At 50.4% G+C, this 15,325-nt stretch overlaps 6 protein-coding genes across 6 annotated transcripts; 4 read left to right on the forward strand and 2 right to left on the reverse strand.

Moving 5' to 3' along the window:
- The first annotated feature begins 1,111 nt into the window (after positions 1–1,111).
- HD556DRAFT_1403981 (uncharacterized protein) lies at positions 1,112–2,501 on the forward strand. The gene has a single exon (XM_041303902.1). The coding sequence runs from the start codon at positions 1,174–1,176 to the stop codon at positions 2,395–2,397; it is 1,224 nt and encodes a 407-aa protein (XP_041155575.1). The 5' UTR covers positions 1,112–1,173; the 3' UTR covers positions 2,398–2,501.
- HD556DRAFT_1403983 (uncharacterized protein) lies at positions 2,438–3,709 on the forward strand. Its single transcript, XM_041303903.1, has one exon. The coding sequence runs from the start codon at positions 2,598–2,600 to the stop codon at positions 3,579–3,581; it is 984 nt and encodes a 327-aa protein (XP_041155576.1). The 5' UTR covers positions 2,438–2,597; the 3' UTR covers positions 3,582–3,709.
- A 482-nt stretch (positions 3,710–4,191) lies between these two features.
- HD556DRAFT_863198 (uncharacterized protein) lies at positions 4,192–7,209 on the reverse strand. The gene is made up of 8 exons (XM_041311867.1): positions 7,206–7,209; positions 6,717–7,147; positions 6,472–6,643; positions 6,280–6,337; positions 6,081–6,217; positions 5,814–6,014; positions 4,609–5,743; positions 4,192–4,553 (listed from the first exon to the last, which is right to left on the reverse strand). Exons 2-8 carry the CDS (start codon positions 6,900–6,902, stop codon positions 4,322–4,324), a joined length of 2,121 nt encoding a protein of 706 aa, XP_041155577.1. The 5' UTR covers positions 6,903–7,147; positions 7,206–7,209; the 3' UTR covers positions 4,192–4,321.
- Positions 7,210–7,924: 715 nt separating this feature from the next.
- On the forward strand, positions 7,925–8,140 carry HD556DRAFT_1245318 (uncharacterized protein; the record flags this gene model as incomplete). Its single annotated transcript, XM_041298524.1, has 1 exon — positions 7,925–8,140. A coding segment is annotated over one exon (216 nt), but the record flags the coding sequence as incomplete, so codon positions are not given.
- A 459-nt stretch (positions 8,141–8,599) lies between these two features.
- HD556DRAFT_1447921 (uncharacterized protein) lies at positions 8,600–10,141 on the forward strand (the record flags this gene model as incomplete). The annotated part of the gene is made up of 1 exon (XM_041307361.1): positions 8,600–10,141. The coding sequence occupies one exon, from the start codon at positions 8,600–8,602 to the stop codon at positions 10,139–10,141; it is 1,542 nt and encodes a 513-aa protein (XP_041155579.1).
- A 105-nt stretch (positions 10,142–10,246) lies between these two features.
- Positions 10,247–14,545, reverse strand: HD556DRAFT_863211 (putative aminoadipate reductase). The gene is made up of 12 exons (XM_041311868.1): positions 13,975–14,545; positions 13,569–13,923; positions 13,219–13,520; positions 12,781–13,166; positions 12,516–12,731; positions 12,301–12,462; positions 12,086–12,241; positions 11,472–12,036; positions 11,140–11,418; positions 10,943–11,089; positions 10,636–10,890; positions 10,247–10,580 (listed from the first exon to the last, which is right to left on the reverse strand). Exons 1-12 carry the CDS (start codon positions 14,275–14,277, stop codon positions 10,353–10,355), a joined length of 3,354 nt encoding a protein of 1,117 aa, XP_041155580.1. The 5' UTR covers positions 14,278–14,545; the 3' UTR covers positions 10,247–10,352.
- Between the last annotated feature and the right edge of the window lie 780 nt (positions 14,546–15,325).

The following is a 15,325-nucleotide window of genomic DNA, read 5'->3' on the forward strand; positions in this document are numbered from 1 at the left end:
CGTGTCAAATTGTAGCGCTACTAGTGTCATAACTAATCTTCGGCGCGTCTCACGGTGTATGTTATGTGAGACGTGAGGGAGGCATGAATTGCAGGAAGATCCAGTGTGACGCTAGAGAATGTTCTTGTCATATTCTCGTTGGGTATGATGCAAGCCACATGGCACTTTTTCCTTGAGTTACGTCACCACTCAAGGAAAAAATGCCACGTTTTCTCGGTCATGTGACAGCGCGCGTCATTGTAGGACAATTCGCGACATGCTGTTCTTCGCTGGACGAAATTCGGGTACAGTTGGACACCACAGTTACTGCAGCTATTGTCAACGAGGTGCAGTCTATGCAGGATTCTTCACATCACTGAGATTTATGCACCTTAGAGCTCCGTACGTCAGAGAAGCGACCCGCTTCAAGGCTACAGTTTCAGATATCAACGTTCCGTCTCGGAATGAGCAGGTGATCCAGGGCGCTGTTGATAATGCTCCATCGGTGCACTTGCCACAGATTGTCGCTAAGACTGTACGAGGGCATCATAAATTCCAGTGTCATCTTCAAGGAATGCATAGTGAGTGCTACCCCCTATCTCAAAAGGTATCCGTTTCTGATAGTTCAAAAAGCCTATGCAGGGAATCACTGGAAAACACGACCAGTCTAGTTACGCGTATGGTACTTGTATAGACGTGCACATCCAAGACAGGGTGGTGTGTGCGTTCGGGCTTGGTCGCGACCATTTCTTTTTATGACTACGATCACTGCATAATTACTACTTACTGCTCGACTTTAACAAGAAACAGAGTGCATTCAGCCATGTATACACGGATGGGCCTCGCGAAGGATCCACCAGGCGTAGCTACTTTGACGCTGTAGCGGGGCGCTCTGGCAGGACAGGACGGGAGTGGCAGGGGTCCTGGCGCGGTGGCAGGAGTCCTGGCTCGTAGTCGGTAGTCCTCGCGTGTGTCGTAGTCTGTCCTCGATAGACAGAGCCGTAGCCTCCCGCCATAGAGGTCTGGCCTTGGTTCCCTTGCAGTCCGTGCCCGTTCCATCTGGTGATGAGAGTGGTCTTCGCTCCCCGTGCTTGACATCTGAGATCTGAGTCCTGGTTTTCGCATTTTCACATTTTTTTTGCTCCGGTCTACTTTTCGACTTCTCTTGGTTTCTGGTCCCCGAATTTCAAATTCATGTCTATAGAACCTGTCCCGCTCTTCTATGGTGACTATAGCGGCAATGAGGAACCGTCTACGTGGTTCACAGAATTCCAGCTCTCCCTTCCAACAACATGGACCGACACTCAGCGTGTCCGGCGCTTCTCTATGCAACTCGTGCCCGGACAAATGGCAGACCAGTGGTTCCAGTCACTCAACTCAGTCCAAACTGCCACATTTGCGGCACTCACGATAGCTTTTTTCAAACGGTGGCCACTTCTGAAACCGCCCAAGTTATCTCGTGCGCAGCAGAGAGAGCGCGTGGCTGCGCATGCACTGAAAGAGGGTGATATTGGAGCATTGGCGCCCAACGGCAACTTTGCGCATGTTGTATGGGCAACTGAGATCTCGCAACTTGCTTTGGGTATGGGAGATTTAAAAGGAGATTTGATTGAGGATGTGCTCGAGGGCATCCCCGACCTCCTCAAGGACCACCTAACATGCAGTTACTCAACATGGGACGAGTTCGTTGAAGATGTGCTACGAGTTCCCAGCATCAAGCTCCAGCGGAGTCGTGAGAAGTTGGAAGATAGGAATCGTCGAGACGCTGACATTGCGCAGTTGAAGGCATGGAGTTCGTCTGTACTGTTGCCATCCTATCTACCGTCTTCGCCAATCACCAACACTAACCTTCATACTGCCCCGCCCACTTGGGCAGATGATGTGTGCTACACAGTTGCTCAGACTCGACCTTCGCGCGATTTTTCGGCCCTTCGCACTTCCTGTCGCAACCCATGGTCCAGTCTTCAGTACCGGCGTCGTCGTTTGCGGACTCATGTTCAACTCCCTCACACAGTATTTGCAGTACTCCCACATCACTCACACTTGAGACGCTATCCAACATTCTTCGACAACTCGCCATATCATTTTTCCCACCATGCTACTAGTACACCACATTGTCCTACTTGCCGGTGTCAAAAACCTCTCCGTCTCGTTCAGCCGCCGCATTCTCGTCATTTTCGGACTGCGGCCACACATTCGTCGTTCGTGGTACAACCGCGGACGGTTGCATTTGGAGAGGGGGGAGGTGTACCAGGGTGGTGGTCTGGCGCAGGTTTCCGCACTCCCGCACGTTCGTCTTTCGTCTTGCAACCGCGGACGGTTGCATTTGGAGGGGTGGCATATGTAGCGGGGCGCTCTGGCAGGACAGGACGGGAGTGGCAGGGGTCCTGGCGCGGTGGCAGGAGTCCTGGCTCGTAGTCGGTAGTCCTCGCGTGTGTCGTAGTCTGTCCTCGATAGACAGAGCCGTAGCCTCCCGCCATAGAGGTCTGGCCTTGGTTCCCTTGCAGTCCGTGCCCGTTCCAACGCGGCTGTGACGCACATTGACGTCATTTTTAGCCACGTCAAAACCTCCTAATTAAAGGAGTCAAACCAGCTTCAAGGTCTCTTACTCGCGCATTATGGAACCTCCTACTCCCACTTCATTTAGATTTAACGACCTTCCAACTGAGCTCGCCCTCGTCATCTTCAAGCATGCGGCACAACCACCCTTTGCTCAATATGTGCCTTACACCCGAGACCCATACTCATCTGCCCTTTCACTATGCCAGGTCTCCAAAGATGTCAGGCGCGCTGTGCTGCCTGAACTTCTGCACACGGTATTATTGTCGACAGCTCGCCACCTACTCGCTTTCGTACGGGCTCTGCGTATGCAGAAAACATACATCGATCAACAACATGATCTAGCTTTTGATTACGCACCTTGCGTGCACAGGATGTCAATTGAAGAGTTTCGGGGGGCCGTGCACATCCCAGCTGCCGATACACCCCCTCCTATGCCAGAGCTTGAATGCGAGTTCGATATCGGGCTGCTAGCTCCAGTGATTCTCGGCGTATCGTCCCTCACAATCAAATTTGGGAGTCTAGGTCTTCTCACAAGGTGCCTCAAACATCTGTGTAACTCCGATGTCGACTTAGATGTCGACCACAAAAATTCTCTGTTTCCTTTGAGCATGAAAAGTTTGACGTTATTGGGTAGTTGCTGTTATCAATGGTCGCCCTTCGTGAAGTCTGTCCATGGATATGCTTTCCTCGCTTCCATCCAACACCTCACCGTACTCTTTTCCCCATCCTTCCAAAAATGCCTGCCCTTCCAGTGCAACTGTGTTGACAAAATTCAAATGGAAGATTCTTTACCCTGCATGCTGTCTTTGTGCATCGTGCGTGGTCCTTTCGAAGGACTGAAAACATTCTCGTTGGCCATTCCGCACATCAATCTCCCGCTGGTCGCTCAACGTGCGCCTGAGGATATATGGGTGAAGTTGCTCACGTTGCCTGCTTCCGCGCTACCGGACCCTTGTACACCAGAGGAAATAGAGCGACTGGAGCTAAATTTGCGCCAGATGTTACATTTCTGCCACGATTGTTCCTTTATCGCTTCTTGATGAAATTTTGGGGCCTCGGTGTCAGACAGACTACGCAATGGGTTGTATTACGGTACATAATTTGAACATAGCACTTACTTCGCAGTTATTCCTTGTCTTGTCAGCAACACGAAGTCTACTAGCTCTAAGCTGATCACGGTGAAATTGCGGTTCAACACGGGCGACTTATTCCCAATGCACGTAGTATAGTCCTTGCCATTGCATGACGTTTATATCTAAGTCACGCTCGACCTTGTGCATAATAACCTGCTGGACTGAGCTGAGCTTCGCATCGTCCTCTGCCGACCTTTAATTTATGTACCCTTCCCTTGTTGATTTCTGGTGAGAAATGGCAGTTTGGTTTGCAATCACAAAAAGGGAGAACGACCCGGATGCATGCATGAAAACGCCGATCATAAAACAAGCCTGTCGCGAAAGTACAACAATATGCATTTCACAGAGCAATCATGTGCATGAGGCTTTGAAGTATGCAATACAATAGTACATGACAATGATCGTAAGTGCTGATTGGATGTACAGGCGGTAAAACGAAAAATGATTCTGAAGTACGTCACGGTAGGTATGAAAAGTTGTCAGGGTATGGTACATATCGCCCAGGGAATGGTAGTACAAGGAATGGAACTTCACGTAAAAAATACAAATATGGAGACGGGACGACCCTGCGATTGTGTCCGCTCGATATGCTTACCAGGGCTTCTCGTCGACAGTACCCCACCCGCTGGTAGAGCTCTTGGGAGCCTTCACCGGGGCCCGCCCACCACGCCTGCTACTGGCAGTGGAGAACCCATCATCGTCAGGGTATCCAGCAGCGCTATGGGCATCCACCTCATCTGCCCATGAAGTGGAAGGCCTCTGCTTGACCCAGGCGTTGTTGGTGTTGGTGTTCGCCTGGGCTTTCTGCTGCGGTGGGAACTTCTGCTGCGATTGGAGCTTCTGCTGCGGCCTCCACTGAGACTGGGACTGAGCCTTGGGCTGAGACTTCCACTGCGACTGGGGCCTCTGCTGGGTCTGAAGTCTCGGCCTTTGCTGAGATTGGGGCGCGGGCTTCTGCTGAGGCTTGGGCTTGGGCTCCGAAGGGATAAGCCAAGGGTCAAAGCTAGCTTCAGATTGGCCCCAGCCGTCATTAGACGGCTCAGGCGCGCCATTGCCCGCAGGCTCTGCCTCTTCAGGCACATCTTCGCCCGCATTCCATGAGGCATTTGACGGATTTCCCCATCCATTCGCAGTTTCAGCTGCGACGGATTCCGCTTCATTGAGGCTCTCCCGGCGCTCCATGGCAGCGGCGGATACGATGGCCCTAGGAGCGCTTCGCCAATTGGACTTCACGGGCGCGCCACGACCTCGGAATGCATTATTAGGAGGTCCACCACGATCGGTGCCTCCACCACCACCTACCCTTCCCCCTCCTTCTCCCCCGCCTCTGCCATACTCCCTGCCTCTGCCTCTGCCTTTACCCTTCTTGTTGTTCGAACCTGTATCCTTCTGTGCTCTCTCCGCGTCGCGAACCTGCTTCGCGTACTCCCTGCATATTCCCTTCCTGCAGATGATTCCATGGGCGTTGCATATAATTGGCTTCTCCTGCTCCTTGTTATCGTTCAGCTCCATCCACTGCGCCTCGGCATCTGCAGGAGCATCGTCCCAAGTAGCCCCATCCGCAGTAGGCCAAACGTCAGTACTCGCGGGCTCATCCCACCTCCCGGGTGCGATCGAGTCCAGCTCAGCGAGATCGGGATCCATATCACCGTCATGGACTGACAACCCGTCCAGTGCTCGTTCCATACTGTCCGAGATTTGGACTTGAACCCTGTATGGACAGTCCTCAGGAGTAAGTACGATATCGGTGCTGGCATTGGAAGACCCTCCGTTAGAGCTCCAGCTAGCGATACTTGTGTTATCGCGATCGAGGCTAGGCGCCGTTGCAATGCGAGGAGCGCCCCATGCGTTGTGTACTGCCGGAATTCCAGGAGGATGAGTAGGGTAGGATGTTCCATCATCCCAAGCTTTCGGACCACTCAGACCGGGAGGGATGGTGGGGGATTGATTAGATATTGTTCTGGGTAAAGGAGAGGGTGCCCCGCTTGGAGGAGTATTCCTTCCAGATCCAGTGGGGGAGTCTGACCACCCGTTCGGTCCAAGTCCTGAGGACGCAGGAAGGCCGACCCCTTATCGTGAAACAAAGGAAGCGCTAAGCATCAATGGTGCTTCAGAATGAAAAAAAAGTTCACGACGTACAAACATCAGATGCTTTCACTGCGATAGGTCCGCCGCCAACTGCGGGCTGCTTCTTGAGCCCAGGGATGGGCGGAGAGGAAGCAGCGATAGCAGCCTTCCATGCGTTGCCAACTGGTGCTGTAAACTTCGGGGCGCCTTTGGTCCACCTCGCAATGGGAGCAGGAACCTGTTTGTCGGTGGTCCATTGTTCGGAACCGACGACTGTAGCAAGGGTATTGATAGATTAGACAGGAAATACGGCAGGAGGCAAAAGAACCGCAAGCTTACCTGGTGGAGGAGCCATCAGCGCCTCAGGGGGAGGGCGCTTTACGGCGCCCGGAAGGGGCCTACACATGGGATGATTGGTCTGATCCTCGATCGGCACTTCACAAAAATGGGTTTCAGGGTATGGGAAAGTGATTAAACTGGAAGGATGACATGGTCCGTCAGGTTACGCAGCTGCAGGTTATGGATGATGGGAACCTACTGATTGTTCGGCGACCACATTTTAAACCAAGCGTCTTCGACGTATATGCGCTTCCAGCCTGGGAGGGAAATCCGATATGGTATTAGTCACCTGATCCGTTCATAGAAGATTCCTCGATTATTACACAACCGATCAAGCTTATCGAGGAGGAATCTGCCGCCCGGCAAAAATCAAATGGATTGCTTGACTCACCATTCTTCTGGACTTGTCTTCCAGTGCTATAAGTGCAATAAAATACCTTCGAGACTTGATCCTGTTCTTGTTTGGACGACTTCTTCAGGAACTCCCTCCAGCGATGCTCGCCGAGTAAGCGATCGAGTTCTGGGCATTCGCGAGCTATTTCGATGATAACCATGTCGCGTGCCTGATTGATGGAGATGTCATACAGACGAAGGTCAGCCACATACACCGCAGAGACGATCCACACGACCACTTACACTGGGCTTGTGAAAAAACGCGTAAAAATACTTAGCATCGATGCAGCATGCTACCCAACGCGCAAAATCCTGTCTATCCTTGGGCAACTCCATGTTGCAATGACCGTCAAGGACGTAAGGATGAACGACAGTGAGGTAGCGAGGTTCATCGTCTCCAGGAGGAGGGGTGGGGATACGCTTTGGCATGGTGGAAAGACAGAGAAATGGTACGTTGGGAAATGCAGAGGATCGAGTTATTTAAACAAAAAAGGATGGGCATGCGGCTGACGTGCTGAATCTGCGTGCCAGTGGCGACTCTTAAGGATCCCCCTGGAAGAGTTCACCTGAAGGGGAACGAGTTGCTATGCCGTTCCAGCACAGTCCTGTATAAAGACAGATAAAAAGTTGGGGTCGTGGCACCGGCCCTGATGATAATAACAAAGATCGCGTTCCTATGTTCGCATTAGTTGTCAGATCTGGTTGATCCATGGATATAATGAACGTTCAAACCAAAGAGAGGTCGTTGAAAGCTTGAGCTCAACAAGACTTTTCGAGGTCGGCGGGTATGAAATATACAAAGAGTGCTTTATGAGATTGTAGACAGGAGTGGGTCCTTGAAGGTCCTCGAATATCCGATTATCATATCCTGCACCGTGAGAAAACAGCACCGCCTTCAAAATTCGAATGACGAGTTCCAAATCAATTCTCGAGGACCATAGCTATCGCATTGATCACCCGGAGGACACCAACCGCGTGGATACTACTAAAATTTATCGTTTACGTTCAAGCTATTCTTTCGAAGCGCTCGATTTCGCTTAAAGCTGGCGAGCGCAACTTAAGTAGATTTCAGTCAAGATCGATTCATACGTACAAGTACCCCAATTTAATATTTAAGGCTAGTGCGGGTGCGGGTGACCGTAGCGGAAGCAAAAACACATTTCGGGTTCGAGGTTGGCAGTGCCACAGTGATAACCGTAACCGTGACGAGGTGGCTGTGACAAAAACCTCATCACGTTTTAGCGCTAACGACATAGCCCATGACTAGCAGTAACATTGTTCCCTTCTTGCATTTGGGATGAAACAGGTGAAGCCCATTGCTCTCATTTCATCAAACTGAAACTCACCAATCGACGGACTTGCCTATCACCAGGAACCCAGGCAATCTTGCCAAGCCGAAGGTGTGTTATAGTTCCATGTTCTGTTTTCTCGTTTCAATTAATACATAATAAGCTTGTGCACTTCAAACATGCATTTCGGCAAACACGTACTCTCCGGAGAAATGCGACGCACATCTCAAAAGGCTCTATCAATGCTGCTCCAAGCTATATCAAGACCGTGCGGAGAGTGACGGCACAGAACGTCACAATGGTTCCGATCAAGAAAACATATCGACAGCGTGTCCAATGCAAAAGGTAGTTGAGCGCTGGCTAAAGAGTCATCCATGATCCACCATGATCAGCGCGGAAACATTCCTGCAATTTGAGTACGTGCCACAGACATCCACTTCACACAAGCTTTCAACCGACAGTAGGGCCCATGCCCATCGATGGCCTACCTGCAGATGAAGCGCTTTTGTCCGGTCGACCCTTGATTATGTTAGAAGCGTGTGAGGTCGACGTCTCGGGTGCTTCCTAGGTGTAGGGCATGAAGAACAGTTACGGTGGTTTTTATTGCACAGCTATATCGATATTGTTAGACGCTCGCACTAAATTTACCCCATGGACCACAGCCAGGGCTGCGGCTCAACTAGTAACCGTCACTTGCAGTGAGCGCCCGCCAAGCCCGGCATATAAGCGTGTGTCGGTATAATTTCACCGTCTGCTGGTTTAGCGGTTAATAAAGGCCCTTCTGGTACCCCATCGCATCGACTGAATTGCCTTCACTAACAAAACACTCAGTCCACTATGACATCTACTTCTACCCATTCGGATGCAAGCCCCACATTATCCACCGAAACTATCGCAGGAATCGTCATTGGAGTTGTAGGAGGCGTAGCTGTGGTCGCAGCTGCATGTTTCTATTTGCGGTGTTGGAGGAAAAGTAAAGGAAAATTTATGAAGCTTCGCAAGAGAGGGAGGGCAGTAGATCCAGAGGAAGAATTTGTGTCGGGAGGATCGAGCTTTGGGGTCCATGGACGGTACGGTCACGGGCAACAACCATCTGTATCTCTTGAGCCTCTCCTTCCATCTTCTCCTCCGCAGACATCACAGGATAGTATCCCAGCAATCTCAGCCCCACAAATACCACTAGACTGGTCATATCTCCCTCCCGTCCTACCCAACATACCAACAGATCCCAACTATTTCAGCCTCTACGACACCGACGACCCATTCGCCCGCATCCAAAGGGCAATACTCCCCACATCTCCAGTACATCCCATCCCCGCGTCTTCGCGCAGGGTGTCGCATGAGGTTCCGCTTGAACAGTACTCCAAGTACACAGCCAAGAACCCTGGGCCAAACACCCCGCTTTTCATCAATCGCACTCTCGCCCGTCACTCGGGTCCGGACTTTTTCTCAGGTCGGGAAAGTACCCCCTCGTTTTCGTCGGCAGATCCTCCCCAATCCACATCATCTCAAACCGGAAGTGAGACCGTTCATTCGTTCGCAGACGCACCTCCAACTCCACCCAAGCCGCGGATATCAATTCTCAGTCCACTAGCCGAATATACCACCCCGAAAGAACCGCGAGAGGAGGTACACCAGCTTCGGATAGCAGGCAGCGAAGTCGACGCTCACAGCCCTGAATCCATTTATTCACAAGAATCCGCACAGCATTCTTCCCATCCCCCAGAACCCCAGCTTCCATCCCAGGCATCAAGAAGGGGCAGAGCATCCCAGAGATATTCAAGGTCATTCAAGCTATCAGAGCTAAGCACTGTCATGGAAGGTTCGACATCAACAAGCGGGCCTCCCTCCCGTGACGTCTCAACAAACTCTGAAATGCAGAAAAAGCCATCCCTCACCTTCTCAGAACTCGAAAGATCATCTTCTGTCTCGGTCGCACTCTCTCACACCACACCCTCCACAGCCCCCGAACTCACTTCGTTCCCCCTCCTCTCCTCCAACGACGCATTCAGGAAGAGCGGTTATAGCTCATCGACAATATCTCCCTCGAGCAGCCGAGTGACGAGGTATCCTTCATTGGCACCTTCTATTTCGCCACCGTCCTTGTCTGGCTCGAATCCTCAAACTGATTCAGAGTGGCACCGTCCACCAGCGGGCCTTGAAGCGCTCAAAACGTTAGATCTCCCAAATCCACACGCACCAACGCTGGAGATCCCTAAAATACATCCGTTACCTCCCGTCCATCGACTTTTACCTGCAGCTAGCGGGAAAGCGCCATGCAAAGCTCGCTTGTGTGCGCATTCGCCAGGCTCCGTCCCAGAAGTTGAGCATAGACCGATTGTACAATGTGGTATTGCAAGTATCGATGTAACACTATAATTATAAGTACTGGTAGTAGGTGAATTGCTATATTAGAAAGGACACGAAGGACCTCTAGTAAACTATTCGTACATGCGTGGATACACGTAGTGATTGCATGGATAATGTCGGACTTTATGCGGGTCAGTAGATCTACAACAAATATGTGGTCCATCGAGAACACTCGTACAGGCTAGCTATACACGATAGTGAGTATAGCAAGCAGAAAATGTTATTGAAAAAATCCCTTGCTTTTCCAGTACTTCACCCACGCCCGCGCATGGCTCGGTCCAAGCCATTCGGATTCCCGTGTAGAAAGACGATGCATCGTGCTGCTCAGTGAGCAAGCCTTGTCCGTCACAAGCTGCAGGCCGTTACCTGCCTCCGCATCGCCAGAGATAGATTCAGCATTCTGTGGCTGCAAAAAACCTCGGAGGAAAGAGAGAATTTTGAGCGCCGGCTAAGACGGCAAAATCAGCTGATAATCTTCATCCACCAACGAAGATTCGACTTACGACCTCTTTAAAATCGCGTTCTTTTGCACCCTGGGCACGTCGCTCCAGTTTTTGCATCCACCCTGAATAGGGCTCCAGCGGCAACGCATTTTTTGTTTCTCCAGATTCCACAAGCCCATCTCTCACGCCCTCAAAGATGGTCCGCCATGGAACAGGCCTAGGATGGTTGATGTTGACAAGTGGGGCATGGGTCTCAGACAAGGCAACGTCAAGAACTGCTGCTGCAACGCGGTCTGCAGGTGTCCATGACACGACCTAAAAATCAAGGTTCGTAAACCAAACTAGCATCGTGCGAAAGAAGATTCACCCCTGGAAGGTCAAGAAGCGAACCGAGTGCTAAGCTTGACTTCACAAGAATGGGAACCCAATCAGTCGTCGCCCAAGCCCCAGTAGGTCCACCAGTAATCTGTCCTACTCGGAGTGTTGTAGCTTTCAAATCAGATCGCGCAATGATCTAGGGAGTGCTGAGTTACTGAATTTTACTCAGGTGATGAAGTGAACTACCTGTTCGGCGACGTGCTTTGATTCACCGTATCCAGAACCTATTGCCATAGAAGGATCACTGAGAAGTTTCTCCGGGACCGGACCCTGACTTGTATCCCAACTCAATGCGGATGCGATGGACGAAACGAATATGAACCGTAGAGAAGCGGCAAGGGGAGAAGCGAGTGCTAGATCGAGAAGCATCCGCGTACTCCGGATATTAGGCTCGAAAGAGGAAAGGGCCAAATTGAAGTCGACGCGCCACGCATTGTGAATGATCATGGTCACTGAACATCTGAGCTTCAGGAGTCATTTCAGCGATGAGCTAGCTGAGCAGAGGAGAGAGAACAAACCCGTTCGTAAGTAGGAGCTGTCAAACCCAATCTGTCCTGAGAGATGTCTCCCTCAAGATAATGAATCTTCCTCGACGAGGTAAGGAGTCGCGTATTCAACCCTCTCTCCTCGAATGCTTGGAGCTGACGCATGCTGCTGTATGTCCCCGGAGCCGCCGAAAATCGATTGAGAACATAGACTGTCGAGACCTCTGGCCGTCCGAGAATATCGGCAAGCATATAGGATCCCAGTGTCCCGGTGGATCCAGTAAGGAGCACAACATGCCTACCATCAAGCCTGGCTCGCTTTGCAGGTCTCTCCACTGAGCCAGAGTCAAGTTTCACGAATTCGGCAGAGTACTTTTCGATCATAGCCCCGATTGCATGAATGTGCGAGTCTCGCAAAGACTCGGAAGTCCCGTCCGCGCATGCAACAAGGGCGGCGACCTTCCGCGCTAGTGATTGAATAGTGGGGTTTTCAAAGATAATGTTTTGGGTGATGAGGGAGGAAATCCTTTGAATCCCTGGTTCAGAGGACTTCTTTAGGGCGCTGATGAGACGATTCCTAAGGTATGTGGCACTCAAGCTGGGGAGCAATTCAGCGAGAACGTCCACCAATTAAACAAAGCTCACACCTGTCAAAGCCTTGCGCAAATAGATCTACAGTTGGTTTTAGATCCGTCCTAACATTCGTGGCCTGTGATAACAGCCAGGAGGCTAACTCGCTCTCCGTCCATTGTGATGGTAAGGTGTTGTCGCCAACTTCATGACTAAGTTCGACGACGTTATAACTGATGATACAGAATGATTGAGTGAGTGCCGGGCCGATCAATGATATGCGGACACTGACAGTGCATCAATTTCTTGCTCGTATGCTTGGAGCGCCGCCTTTCTTTCGATAGTGCCTTTCATAGTCCGGGATACAGGCTTGTCGCGACGAGCGACGAGAATCATTTCCTTGAAGATACGACTGTAAGTTGGTGCAGATGCATTGGCGTCTTCTACATGTGGCCTTGAAAAATCTATCAGTCCAAGATCTTGAATCACAAAGAGAACTACACTCACCATACTCGGTTTCGAAACTGAGCAACTTGTTCCTCATTATCCACATCAATGAAATGATCCGCGGTAGGTTCGATCAGAACTCCAACTTGATTTCGCTCGCGTCCGAACATAACGGCGCCATTTACGTATGGACAACAACCGATGACTGTCTCCATCTGCGATGGGACAGTCTTTTCCCCGGAAGATAGAACTATGACATCATCTGCTCGACTAACGCTGAAGCTGCTTCAAGTTTGCAACGAAGTCACTTTAAATGAGAACGTACATTTTCCATAAGTGCTTCTGGGTTGGGTGTCTGACAAAAAGGTCGTTAGTGGCATAGCCCTGTACATCGGGGAGGTTCTCAATGCTCGGTTGGAGTTTGTCTGATCGCTGTAAAGACGCTAATCTAACGTCTAGTTTTGATTGTGCCTTTTTACATACCAAGATTTGACATTCGTATAAATCAAGGTCATGAGGAGCCCAGCGAATATTGACTGTATCGGAGAACTCAACCCACTGCCAGTATGGGTTGCCATTGACAACTGAGTCTCGAGGAGGAAGGATAGAGACCGGACCACACTCTGTCGCACCGTAAAGCTGTGCAAGCGGTATTCCAGCAGTGGTAAGAAAGTCTCCTTTCTTTTCTGAGAGAGGGCCGCCTCCATACACCTACGAAGTCGTGTGGTCAAATGCATGGAATAAATACTGGGGTATGACGTACAACGTATCCGACCTTTCGGAGCGTCTTTAGTGCTTCTTCCGAATCGGCCCATTGTTCGAGGTGATATGGGACGCAAAGAACGATATTGGTGCCGGTCTGTCTGATGCATTCAATCATGTTCTCCGATGTCGGAATGATAGGGAGTGTCCGCCTATCTCCCACGGAGGTAGGCGCGTATAGTGTTGCTGTAACACCGATAAGCATTGCATACAGCTGTGCGGCCACACCAAATATGTGAAAGGGGGGAAGGGCCATTACGCCAAGACGGACGGACGGATAGCTCCGATATTGCCATAACAGAGCTGCACCACGTCAGTTTGCTATCAAAGATCAGACTAAAATAGCCGCACGGGCGTTCATCCAACTAAGTTGACTCCTGTGGTTTTGAGCGATAGGTTTAGGAAAGCCGGTGCTTCCTGAAGAATGCATGTATAAAACGGTTTCGGTTATCCGTGTGATTGTAGGGCGCTTAGGGTATGGCACAAAGGAATGGACAAGGGATTCGTTGCCTAAATGAGGGTAAACTTCTGATATTGGAGGTATCTCGGTGATTGTCAGACTAGTGCCACTATTCCGCATAAGGCGCTGGACATCATCAAGGAGAGCGGCGTGATTTGGGGAGATGGAAGCTATACGACGGCAACTTGTTCGGAGAAGTAAATCCGCTATGGCCTGCGGTGGATTTCGAGGAGATATAGGAAATGGCTAGGCGAATTAAAATAAAACAGTGGTAAAGTCAAAAGGATGGTTACTCACCACGATCCCTGCAATCATGAGACCGGCTATCAAAGTTGTATAGAGAAGGGTGTCTGTGTGAACAACTATTGCGGTTACCTCGCCTTCAACTCCAGTTCGACTGGGTCGGAGTGCGTGGGCTATTCGATGAGTAGCTCTGCCGAACTCGCGGTAGGAAATGGAAGTTAGTGCGCCGGTTTGTGAGTCTGGAAAGATGTATATCGGCAGAGATGCATTCCTCTGCATGTGAAAGTCAATGATATCTGGAAAAAGGAGTGAGCCATCGAGAGGAGGACACTCTGGCTTAAGAGATGTGGTAGCCATGACTGTACCACGGAAATGTGGACAAGAAGTCAGAGGGGTGTTTGAAGTATATATAACCAGTTGGCCAGCTGGGTATCCTGATCGAGTGCAGTTACGAAGACAGTCTGACCGTCTGCATCAGGTGCAGGCACGTAATGACCTACGTGTTGGAAGGTTGGATGGTCAGAGTCTTCAAAATCCCGAGTCGGATTGCACAATTAAGTTGTTCCCATCACTGACCGCAATCATTTCTATCCAATAGGACTAGCTGCAAGAGGCCCACGACAAGAAAGCATGCAACCTGAATCAGCATTTGCACGATTCCTCCGTTTCGGAAATGAAAATAATTAAATAAATTCACTTCACGTGGTCACCATAGCGTCAGCTATCACGCGTCCACAACTTCAGCTGCTAGGCAATGTCAAGGTGAGCCGATTGATGGCATTTTTGCATTGAACAAAAGCTATCAACTTCAATGACAAGAATTCGAGTCTAAATCTTAATCCCTCGATTCCCCGCCTGTTCAAGGTGCCTCATGCTGTGCTGAAACTTATAAACGGTGCTGACAGGTGCTCGGATCTTGGATCTGCATGCCTGACGCAATCAGCGGTTGTGAATTCCGAGGATCCCGAAAGATGGCACAGTGTTTTTTCAAAGACCTTAATCCATTCACCAGCATCTTTCAGTCGTGGTTGATTGAGATTGACATCAATGAACGAAATGAAGAGCGACTCATGGAGTGACCATACAGAGACTCATCTATGAGGACCAAGCTGCAAATCATCAAGATTTACGATTCTCGACGAGAAATAACTCACGTTCATAATTCTTTGCTAGGCAGTCGCTCTCCCACCTGAGACCGCTGAAACACATCTTAGTCATGTCACATAAAAAGTTTTTTCTACCTTCCGCCGCTTCAATACCAGCACCTTGTCCGAGGCTCAGCGCAGGCAGACAAAAGAAGCAATACCCGTCTCGGCCTTGGCATCGTTCAAGCGGTAGATCTATGTATTTTTTTTTTGAAGCTATCAGCGAAGTCCGTCGGCATGATCGCATGCTCAAAAATGAC

Source organism: Suillus plorans (assembly GCF_016647745.1).
Source record: "Suillus plorans strain S12 chromosome Unknown HD556scaffold_69, whole genome shotgun sequence".
Lineage (NCBI taxonomy): Eukaryota > Fungi > Basidiomycota > Agaricomycetes > Boletales > Suillaceae > Suillus > Suillus plorans.

Coding starts and splice junctions, on each gene's coding strand:
- HD556DRAFT_1403981 (XM_041303902.1), top strand. CDS start 1,174: ATGTCTATAGAACCTGTCCCGCTCTTCTATGGTGACTATAGCGGCAAT.
- HD556DRAFT_1403983 (XM_041303903.1), top strand. CDS start 2,598: ATGGAACCTCCTACTCCCACTTCATTTAGATTTAACGACCTTCCAACT.
- HD556DRAFT_863198 (XM_041311867.1), bottom strand. CDS start 6,902: ATGCCAAAGCGTATCCCCACCCCTCCTCCTGGAGACGATGAACCTCGC. Junction 6,644..6,716: donor CGTTTTTTCACAAGCCCAGT/GTAAGTGGTCGT, acceptor TCCATCAATCAG/GCACGCGACATGGTTATCAT. Junction 5,744..5,813: donor AGTGAAAGCATCTGATGTTT/GTACGTCGTGAA, acceptor TTTCACGATAAG/GGGTCGGCCTTCCTGCGTCC.
- HD556DRAFT_863211 (XM_041311868.1), bottom strand. CDS start 14,277: ATGGCTACCACATCTCTTAAGCCAGAGTGTCCTCCTCTCGATGGCTCA. Junction 13,924..13,974: donor TCATGATTGCAGGGATCGTG/GTGAGTAACCAT, acceptor TAATTCGCCTAG/CCATTTCCTATATCTCCTCG. Junction 12,037..12,085: donor TTTGCGCAAGGCTTTGACAG/GTGTGAGCTTTG, acceptor ATTGCTCCCCAG/CTTGAGTGCCACATACCTTA.